At 35.8% G+C, this 11,622-nt stretch overlaps 1 protein-coding gene across 1 annotated transcript in view; it reads right to left on the reverse strand.

The window, feature by feature from the left end:
• Nucleotides 1–11,366, reverse strand: part of PIK3C3 (phosphatidylinositol 3-kinase, catalytic subunit type 3) — a gene marked incomplete at its 5' end in the record, with an annotated part of 45,494 nt that extends 34,128 nt beyond the window's left edge. Inside the window, 9 exons of the mRNA XM_010078941.1 lie at nt 910–1,026; nt 2,084–2,189; nt 5,117–5,184; nt 6,333–6,420; nt 7,686–7,840; nt 9,128–9,313; nt 10,034–10,126; nt 10,607–10,711; nt 11,277–11,366. Of these exons, the coding sequence (XP_010077243.1) occupies nt 910–1,026; nt 2,084–2,189; nt 5,117–5,184; nt 6,333–6,420; nt 7,686–7,840; nt 9,128–9,313; nt 10,034–10,126; nt 10,607–10,711; nt 11,277–11,366 (1,008 nt within the window). The remainder of the gene's footprint in view (nt 1–909; nt 1,027–2,083; nt 2,190–5,116; nt 5,185–6,332; nt 6,421–7,685; nt 7,841–9,127; nt 9,314–10,033; nt 10,127–10,606; nt 10,712–11,276) is intronic.
• Nucleotides 11,367–11,622: the final 256 nt, after the last annotated feature.

Genomic DNA, 11,622 nt, shown 5'->3' on the forward strand with positions numbered 1-11,622 from the left:
TATTTGCTGCTAGATAGATTTTAATCCAAAAATCAAAGCCATGCGTTTCTTAGTTTTACTTAAATATCCTGGCAATTACAAAAGAACATTTGACAGGACAGAATGCTATCAATGTATTGCACAAGCAGGAAATACACTCTCTATGAATTGAAAAACGCTCCTCCTCTTTTAGTGATTACACTTTATTACTGATAGACAGAATATTCACAATATTTCACAAAAATGATGCAATGCTTAAGTGTTTAATTTTCCTGCACAAATATATGCCACAGATTTAAAGAAAGAAAGTGACAAAAATTATTACACTGAAAAATCCCTGTTTAAAAATACTGATGTGTGTCAGAGGAAAAGAAAATCCACAAATAGAAATCCCTTCAGCATTCCAACCTGTCTGTCAAATTCACTTAAAAAGCTTCTTAAAATGCACCCCTGAGATACATCCTTTTCCTCAAGATGCAACAGAAGGCAAACTTCTGCTAAACACACACCTAATAAAGGAAAGAAGAGTTTTGCTGCTCTTGGAACAAATGAAACCTTGCTGCTAGTCAAATTTCATTATCTATCCTGGAATAATTCTCACACCACAGTAACCACTGCTGCCTTCCCATGACCCCCCGCAACTTGTTCACTGTTATATCATCAACTATTCGCTTATTCTTATATCTTCCTTTTGCCAAAATATGACAAGATTTTCCTTAAGGGTCTCTTCTGTTTTTCATCCACAAACTTTCAGAACACTTTGTAACTCTGACCCACCTAAAGCTCTCCAAAGTTTGTTTAAAGTTAGGTAAAATTATTACAGATTAGATGGACATCAGTTCTACATCTCAGTGCTAAGAATTTTTAGTGAAAAGCTGATTCCTACTGTCAAATTCTAGCCAGAGATAAGTTTTTCAATCTTTTAGTTACCTTTTTCTTACGATTCCCACTTTCACGCTGCACTGCTTTCATTACGTGGACCAGTCGATCTACAAATGTCTGCTGGGCTGCCAACAATGAACGCATAACTCTGACAGACTTATCACCCTACGTGAATTAAAAGAAACAAAATTAGTTCTTTGTTCGGTAATTATTGTATCTAGAAATTATTCCTTTATTCCTATACCTTTGGGCTTTCAAGAGGTAAGTGAATAAAGACCAATTTCCTGTCAATTCAAAAGGTATTTTCTGTAAAACCCAATCAGAATCACTGCAACTGGCAATCAATTATCTGACCTACTAGTGCACTTCCATTTGCATCAACAATTTCAGTGGTGAACAGTCATGCATGAAAAACCTATTCACACAGCCAAAATAAGTTAGTAAGGGTAAGTACATCAAATATTCTTATGAACCATAAGAGTCAGATTTGATCAATGTCCCTAAAATCAAAATTAATATGAAATGCAAGATACAAAAAAATAAGGAAAGACTGTACATCTGCTATAAATCATAGCTTGCAATTCACAGAAGTTGTAAATATGGTGTTGAGAACTTAGCAAAGTACTTTCTCCGTATATATAAAGGTCAGGTTGCATGGGCCTCTGGGCAACCTGATCTAGTGGAAGATGTCCCTGCTTACTGCAGGGGGGTTGGACTAGGTGACCTCGATGGTCCCTTCCAACTCAAATCATTCTATGATATCGCACAGAGGGTTTGCTCTTCTTCCCTCCTGTGAAGTTTGTTTTGTTTTGGTTTCGGTTTTTTCCCGTTGCTCCAGCACCCTCTGCTGCTGATACACAGAACAACACTGTGAATTTAAAAGATAGGTCTCCTGACTCAATTTGCAGGACAAGTGCTTCCAATAAAGAAATAGTAAATAAAACAGACTGATTATACAAGGCAGAGGATTTTAGGCCCAGCATGTTACTAATAGAAACAACCAATAAAACAAGCAAGGAAGAGTTCTGAAAAGTTGTCCTTTTCTTTTTCAGTAGTTTCTCTGGCTTATGACAAACACAAAATTCAAGCAGAAGTGAAAGCTTTTTCTAAAATTTCAATACATCTGAGATAAAAAAAAAACAACTTTCATCCTCCTAGACACCTGTGTCTTTTTAAAGAATGACTATAAACCATTATGTATTTCCTTACACAGAGACATTACCTTCAGCAAAGCCTGACTAAATCTTCTCATCACATTTAAGTACATTTCGTGAGTCTTTGGGTCCCTCTGCTGAGTATCTTGGTCTTCACACTCCACTATTACATACCTGCAGTATAAAAACAACCCAAGTTACGCTGTACTGTGGTGCTACACAATTTGAGTGAAATACAACAGCCTTGTATTACAGGCCTGGAACTAAAAATAAAGTAAATCTTTGAATGAGATATAAACCAACAGGCGAACTCTTAAAAACTGCAGAGTCAAATTATCAATTGGATTAGGAGAGTCTATCAAAGTTCCTGAGGTCTTCTGCCTACAGTGAAGTGGCATCATCCAAACAGGACAAGTTAGAAGCCCAAATCATATGAACACTCCAATCAAGCAGTACACATTGGAGGAGTGAGCATTCCACTGTGCTACTATCCTCTACGTAACATAGGGGTGTCAAGCTTGCTATTCTAGTATACCTGCAAAAACAAGAAGAATCTCACCCTATCTGTTCCCAATTTTACCATTAGCAATGGTGAAAAAGACAGGACTGGTCCTGAAGCAGATCCGCAAATTCTACATTCTAAAATAAGTTTTCATTTCTAAAATTATGAATCAGGTGAAAGATTTAAACAGTACACTTTGGGACAGTTATACTGAAAATTTGTTTTTGTATGTTAAGATGTTTGGAAAGCTTTTGCTTTTACAAACAAAAAGTAGCTATGCACAGAAGGTCTTTCTGTTGCTCAAGACATCTCCTAGTACTACCCAGTAAAACCATATAACCCCACTATTAAAAAAAGGAAGAAATTACCAAGTCAGTTTTCAAACACTGCATCTGGATTCACAAATGACTCTACACATTAAACAAACACACTTGGACTTCACGCAGACAGCTAGAATGTCTTTGCAACGCAATGATTATGGGACAAGATTAGAGGTGTGTCATTTACAGATGATCAGATTTGACTAGTCTTATTTACAAATACACATTATACGCATTGAAATAAAGTATATGTAACTTATTCCATGAGCATTATCTCAGTTAAGTCCATAACTAAAGATTACTTCTCAATCTTTGCTAATATATTGTTTTACACCTTTCCCTCACTAAAACAGCAATAGGAAAATACACTGCAGTAATATGTGTATAAAACGAAGTCCATATTTACAAAGTCTATGCACCAAAACTTCAAGAAAAACAGGAAGTAAGGAATTGAAACATCCCATTTTCATCTTCACTAGGACAGTTTCTCAAAGCTATCTTGAGACAAGCAGTAATACTTCATACTTGAACAGATGTCTCATATGTCCAAAGAAGAGACAGAAAAAAAACAGCAACACTGATTTCTGTAGCTGCTGTTAAAGAGTAGGATAGCTTTGCAGTGACAAGTGACTGAGCAGGAGGTTTGATTTTCAAGGGTTATTGTACTTTTTTCATTGATTATTTTAGGTGCACTCTGTGTCTGGTGAGTTGAAACAAGCAATTGATCAGCAGCCAAGAGGATTTATGGCTATGCCAGCTGAAATTGTGGCTGCAACGTTTGTATTTTGCCACTGAGAAATTGAGATGTCTGGAAAGAAAACAAAGAATAAATTGATTGAGGATTTATTTTTGTTTGGTTGTTTGTTTTTTTAAGTCAAGACAAAAACGTCAGAGTTCTGGATGCTTTGAACTTTCTGCAGACTGAACACGCGAGACGCTGCCAAAATTTAAGTGTACAGTTTCTATAGATGTGCTAGCAATAAGCTAACCTACTAACATTTAACTTAAATGAAGAATATTTGGTTAGGTCAAGCATGTGGCTTCTACTCACATCAATTAGGCACACAATTATTTTAATCATTTAAATTTAATAGCACTTTCTTCTGAAGCCAAACACTACCTTTGGCTACTGCAACAGAAGTATATGCACTAAGGAACCGTAGTTAAGTCACGCACTTAAATACTTTAAATTCAAGCTACTGAAAAAGCAATGAAATAATAAACCTTAAAAAGACATTTACAAATGGAATCACTCTCAGGGTAGGTTAGGATTCCTCTAAGAATGTTGTAAGAACAGTTTGGCAAGTTTACACTACACATCGCACTGTTTCTAATTCATGACATACCTGTGGTTAATATTCATAGCACATTAAAAATAATAAAATGTATTAGAATTTTTAATTATTAGATATATGTACAAAGGATACAAGTGAGAATCATTTGACTTAAGTTTAGCCATATAAAAGGCACCTAAGCTCTCTATTTTAAAATACATGTGTACATACAAGTAAATAGCTGCATGTGTTATGTATATGCACATATATGTACATTAATATATACACATATACACACACATTTTCGGAGTACAGCTCTATTCATCTCAGCTTTCTTCAAATTAGATAATACCTATCTGAAAACTCTTACTTAGAATTCATGCAGATGACTAGTTTAGGCATTTAATTTAATTCTTAAACCACTGAAGTGAGACATGATCCTTACCTGAGTGATCTTACCTCTCCACTACCTAGATGAACTATTCACAACTAAAGTTCCCCCTTAAGAAAGCACACATGGGCAATGACATTTTGTTTGTGCTCATAACATAACCACAAATGGAATTGTAAAAAATAACTAGATTAGCACAAAAAATTAGTGCTTCATGAACCTTCATAAAGTATACGCTTGATTAATACTAAAGTGCATAACTGTGCACTGTCAAAAATGATAAACACAAACTAAACAGAAAAGCAGAGCAGAAGATGAACTTTATCTCCTCCCCACCACTGTAAATAACTTGAATGACAACTTATAAAGTATACTTAGGCCTTTTTTTTTTAGCACTGTACTTAATGCCCTTCAAATAACCCACTTTTGGCTAACAGAAAAGCATATTTGTGCATTTTAAAAACCAACACCCTGCTTTTACTCCTTGAGTCTCCTTGAAATCGAGAATCTCAAGTTCTCAAGACAGGTCATCTTTTGCTGTGAATCCTTCTGGGTATTACAGCTTTGATTTCAATTAGGCATTGACACAGTAAGAAAAAAAAATTCTAACATACCAGTACAAGTAATTTGCCAACGTGGAATTTTTGCATGCTCGTGATATCAAGAAAGTGCAAAGGTCTTGCTGGAAGGGATTTAAGAAAAGCAAAATTAAGTTATAAAGAAGTCTAAGCACTTGAGAGAGAGACAAAGTTAAGGAAAAACCCCAAATAATTGTAGGGAGTTTTCAGAGGTACACTCCCTTCTAAAATCTGAATCCAATCCAACCTAATATTTAAATCATACTAGTTTTAACATTACTCCAAATGCAACAACACTACAAGTAAAAAAAGGTCTGCTACTACAGTATATACTTACCAACATATCCAAAGTATATGATGCTCTTCAACAAGAAACCTTTAATGCAATGTTTCTATTTCCAATATATTACACTTTCCTCCTATGCAATTATCCCTTGCTGTAAGATTCAACCCTGAAAGGGATTTACTACCCTGTTGTGCATTCAGAACATCTAAAAATCTAAGATATTTCACATTTTAACACAGAGAGAAAAAGAAATCTATAGAGGACAAACAGCACTTAGCTGCTTTTTCAAGGTTTAATATTCCAACTAATAAGAAATCCATTTATCTTTACTGATATGCTCAAATTGAGGCTTATTTTCTATGCAGTACTGAGACTCAAGGAGGAAGATTTACAATAGGGGATGGATCTTTAGTTCAAAGACGAATTAACTGCACATCAGATTAAAATCAGACTCCCTCAAACTGTCTTTACCTTCTATGTTTCCCTCTCTCCAGTCCCATTCTTATTACTCTTCTACTTGTAGTATAAATTACTTATAATCCTTGGCAGATGTAAATCAACAGAGTGTCTCACTTATGTTCAAAATAGATGACACCCACACCAAGGAATACAGCTACAGGAAGAACAGACTGCAGAGATTAAAACATTTGGATAAGTGCTTTCCATTAAAAAACCTGCTTTAAAACACCTCAAACACATGCAATTGACAGGATCTAGTCAGCATGTGATAGCCTTTGCAGTAATTTTCTCCTTTAATTTTATGAGGAACTCAGTGCCCAGTCCCCCAATTTTGGATAGTGTAACCATGTACGCAAAAAGAAAGACTGTAAAAAAAAATAACCTAAGCTATTGCTATTTCCTTAACATTTAGTTTCCATTCACATTCTTTGAGCGCTTTAAGTATCCAGCAAGATACAGTAGAAAGATTCAGATGTTCACAAATACAAGGTAAAGCATTTGACTTACATCAAGGTTTTCATTGTCTGCAAGCTCCTTTGTCTTCGAAGTAAGAGGTGGTGAGGAAACAGGTGGAATAGGACTCATGATCTGGGAACTATGCAAAGGAAAGCATGTCATTGGCAAGATTGAAAGTTCTTGCACGGGGGTCAAGGGGTATGCATGGAAATAGAAATGCATTCCAGTTCCACAGCATAATAAACTCAGAAATCTAGAGGAGAAGTATCTTTGAAGACAGTACCTTAACCCTGTTTCAGAACAAACTGCATGAACCAGAACCTTGATGACTGCTGCTCCTGAAAACAATAAAAATCTGTGCCACAGATACCTAGATAGCCACACAGTTTAGGGCCGTGAAGGACATTCGCCTACATCAAACTTAACATTTTGTTTCATCTTCCATAAAAAATAAGCAGGCATAGATGGGAATTTAGCAGATCCACATGTTCAGGATAAGCTTTTTTAAAATGTTCTTAAGATGAAATAAATTACTAATACACACCACCTGCAAGCACTCATCTCTGGAATGATACTTACACATAACAGAGTAGACAAACCCAGTGCTTGCAAGGTAAAATTATGAGACAGTAAATTTACCTGAAAGGAAGTAATCAAACAACTCTGCTAATGGCTATGTGTCACTGCGGCCTCAAAATACACCATACACCCCAGCACACCCACTCTACATCTTAGCAGCACGATCAATGAAAAGCCATAGACTTGTAATATGAAAAGAAAACCTAGTGACACAAGTGATTAGATATTGAAGCTTAAGATTAAAAATCCTGGAAATTTGTATTAAATATTCACAGGAGACTTCGGTTAACCAAATTTGTTTGCACCTTTCTTAATACCATATTAAGTAGGTATTTCAGCCTTTCCTTTGGATTCCTCTAAGAATAAAAAGTGTGCTCTCCCAGCTCCTTTACATTCACAGGACTCTCCCTACACCTTCTTTTGCAGGAGCAGGAAGAAATTCTTTTCCATTTGAGACTGATCAGACATTTAGATACGTATTTTTTAATGAAAGGCAGAAGTGAAGCCTCATACAACAACTTCATTGAAGACATCCCAACTTTTGCAAGGACAGAAGGAAACAATGCCTGTGTTTGTCCTGCTCTCCAGAAGTTGTTCTCCTTTCATGAAGTAAGGTCAAAGGCCACAACTTCAAGATTAAGAATGTTTGCTCTGTCAGGAAATACATTCTGTGAAAGCTCAGGGGTTATTTTTTTTCTTTATGTCACCACTTCAGATTATAAAATAGGATGTGGAATATGCACTGGTCCCTAAAAAGGAGAAAGAATTTGAGAGCTTACAATAGTATATGTTTCTGCTTTTCTACCAGAAATATAAGATTCTGACCTGTCTATTTCTGCACCATTAGTTCCAGATGTTGTCATGCTTTCTGACATTGAACCTTGACTGTCCTTTTTGCTAGGTTCCAGTCCATTCTTTATGTCATCAAAGTTTTCATATTTCAATGCTTGGACCAACTGTAGCAGGTACATCAGCAAATCCTTATGGAGGAAAAAAATGAAAATTAATTGAGGGGGTCAGTCAAAGCTGACTAGGACCCTGTATGTTTTCAAAATTCTAATTTATACAAAAACTTAGGAAAGACTTAGTGACCTATAAAGAAATGGAAACTGGGGTCTCCCTAGCGAGCAATTTACAATAGAAAAAGGGGTTGAAGGATGAAGTTTGACTCCTAAAACATACTGAGTTACCAACATTACCATTTTTTTGTTACTCAAAGGTAGTAAGTGCTCATTAAGTAAACTAAGTACAACTGCTACTTTAAAGTTCTCTTTAGTTAAGCTGCCCTACTTGCTTCCTGTATCCACAAAATAAACCTTACAGTTTGTGGCTCCCAAGAAGAAAAGTCAAGCATAAAAACCAGACCATAGTACCCGGTACCCAGATTCCCTCCTCTCTTATGCACTTTTTTTTATCCCTTGTGTAGCTGGGGATTCAAAAAAACCCAAAACTTGTATCTGATCTATTTTAGATTGAAAAATAAAATTCTGATCACTTGCTGTTTATAATGAATTTGTTCCCTCTACTATTCAATTTGCTCTGTTTAGTTGCCTTCAAATGTTCCATAAAAGGTACATTTTTAAAGACAAAGAAGTATGACCTTGGCTATTTAAGTGGGCTTGCAAAAATTCGATGTACGTATGCTCCGTATTTTAAATGCTGTTGATTGCTAAGGATTCAAGAGTTATGGTAACGCATTCAAAGTATTTTTTTTTAACTGCAGAAAGAAACTAAAAATATATAAATAATTAAAATTTAACAGATTAGCATATTTTAAGTGGGCTCTACTCACAAATCACAGCTCATCATATTCTAATCAGTACACAATTAGAAACACCTTATTTCCACAGATGCTTTTCACTTTCTTTAGCAAGAGTATGACGATATACTGCTTCAATTTACCAGCTGGATTTGTTGGAAACCTTTTAGCAGACTATTTAAGTTCAGAGCACTTTTATGCAGGTTAATATTCAAAATTTATCACTGTTTTTTGGGGAGAACATGCAGTGGTTTCACCTTGTTTAACAAAACCACCCATCACTGGCTGTTCACACTAAGACAATTATCAGTGAGTGCCACTCAATAATGTGAAGACTTTCCTCCCTGATTAACTTAAATAGTATCACAGTGAATTTTTTTTTCTCCAGTTTTCCATTACTATTATTCCCTTAAATGCCTTAAAAAGTAGCAAACATTTCTAGTACTCAATGAGACTAAAAATCCTGCAATCAGCTGACCTTCACATGTACCCACAGACCAATGAATACCTCATCATCAGCCTGCTGAAGCCTGGCAACAGCATAGCGCCGAACTGTTGGGTTGGTGAAGTGAGATGACAGAAGTTCTAGAGAGTCTTCCACATCCATGGGTTTCCACTTGCCTAGTAGCTCCAGTGCTTGTTTTGCCTCTTGTGGTAGGTCCCAGTTGACACATTTTAAGAATTTTGTCAAGGCCTAAATAGAAAGAGGTTGGACAATTCATCAGTGAAAGGCCAGGCTAAACAATTTTAGAAATTAATGTTTCACATTAAGGTAGAGCTAGATTCAGACTATATTCACAAAAGTACAGTCCTTAGGAACCTTACTGACATTAAGTGACAATACAATACTAGATTGTTTTAATATGTCCCAAAAAAACTGCAGCTGGGTTATCTTCTAAGTAAAATGTAGTTTTACCACAATTACCACTACATAAAAAATGCCCAATGCTGGGGGGGTTATTTAGTTACTTAATTTACTTTGGGCTTTTGGTGTGCTACTACTTAATCTGGTAATGCTAACCCTTGTCTAAAAGGGATGAAGAATACGAAGAATACTCTTTAATATTTTTTTTTTTGAAGATAAAATTGGCAACATTGATATTCTAAGCTGACAGTGTTTGTAGAATGAAGAATACTCTTTAATATTTTTTTTTCTGAAGATAAAATTGGCAACACTGATATTCTAAGCTGACAGTGTTTGTAGAAAGACTGCTGTAATAATAGACAGTTCATATGATTAAAAAGAGAAAAATTACAGTCACCAATTTTTAACATTGTAGAAAAAGTTACAACAACCCTGAATAGCTTCTAAGACACTGAAGTTCTGTATCTGTGCAAAGACAGAACACTGTAGAATGAGTGCCAGACCAAGCACATCTTGCATTAATAAGTCCTCTCAAATAATTCAACTTACCTTCTCCTGATTAGTAAGGTAATATCTGAATTTCCAAACTAGATCCTGTTCCTCATACGTTAGCTGCTTTGTCGGTGGATAACTCACTATGATCTATTAGATAGAGTCAGAAAGTGAGGTTAAAACATGAGCAGGCATAATCAACAAGTTAACCGACTGCACTGTGACAAAGCAAAACACAAACAAGACAAAAAGAGCCTGGAAAAAAAAAGCTTTCCAAAAACCACAAAGTTCTCATGCTATCATTGTGATGCTCCTCAGTTACATGGTTGATAGAACTGGCTGCATAGGCAAACATACACAGCTGCTTTAAGACTACCATTAACAGCTACATGATATGTACACAATACACATTCTTATCCCCCAAAACTGTTTTACAAAAAAATGAACAAGTACCTTCTGCTCCTTTCCTAGTTGGAGCCATCTAACTAAGCACTTGTAAGAAACACTTAATGACATTTCTTCATTAATGAATTTCTTTAAACTGAAATGAACTGTGTTTTCCTTAAATTGTCACCATATATTAATATCTATCTACCCAATAAAACTGAATTTAGCCACCATATTACTTACATTAAGCTGATCTCGTGTAGCTGCATTAGGCTTCAGATCATGATCAGAAGGTCCACTTCTTAAACTTCGAGCAAGCTTGTGATGTTTGCTTTCTACTAAGTTCTCCTAAATGCAGAGGGTAAGTCAGCATTTATGAATATTTAAACTCCAGAGAAAATCACTGCTGAAATGAAACCAGCTAGCAAAGACTCACCAGTATCTTGAATAATGCATGACAATTAAAATTCACATCTAAAACTACATCATCTTCTGGAGGTTTTGTTGTTGTTTTAGAAGAAACTCCTTCAATAATATGTGGAGGGTTGTTGGTGATTTTGAGTTGTTTTTTTACTTCAACACTATTTACAAACCCTACCTTGCCTTTTGGTGAATTGTTGCAAAATGCAAGCGTTTCAGTCAACACATCTGTGATTTAAACAGCACCCAAACGTGCTAGCCGCCTTATAAACATTTTCATGATGTTTGCAGTATAAAGCTTTGTATGCAAGAAAAACTTCTCAAAAAGTTTTCCCACTGTTAATATCATGTTAGCAACAGTAGGAGCCACAATAGGAGCCACGGTGTCAATGAGATTTCAGCAGCCAAGGCAGTTTTCAGCATTGTCAGACTTGCTCTTGCAGTGTTAGATTACACGGTGCTCAAACAGTGTTGCCAGTAGAAGCCCACTTACATTAAGGTTCCCAAAGCTGCCAATACCAGTCCCACTGAATTGGCATCCACAATAATGGAAATCTTTTCTAGAACTGTACTTAGGCACTGTCTACATGAAAGACAACATACAAGAGAGTGTAGGGAGAAAATATTTTAACAGATGAAGCAACCAAGAGTTACTGCACCTTCCTGTAAATTTATTTTCTTCAGCTCCCTCTTACCTTATATCCCACCCGCTGACCTCTTTTGACAACAATCCCCCTTCTCTGCTTTCCTAAACTTCAGAAGCAAGCACATTAGGTATGGAGAGGAAGAGATGAACATAAGCATTAAATCAATTCTTGTATTTTAATCTAGCAGCAACG

Source organism: Pterocles gutturalis, unplaced genomic scaffold, assembly GCF_000699245.1.
Source record: "Pterocles gutturalis isolate BGI_N339 unplaced genomic scaffold, ASM69924v1 scaffold7306, whole genome shotgun sequence".
Classification (NCBI taxonomy): Eukaryota; Metazoa; Chordata; class Aves; order Pterocliformes; family Pteroclidae; genus Pterocles; species Pterocles gutturalis.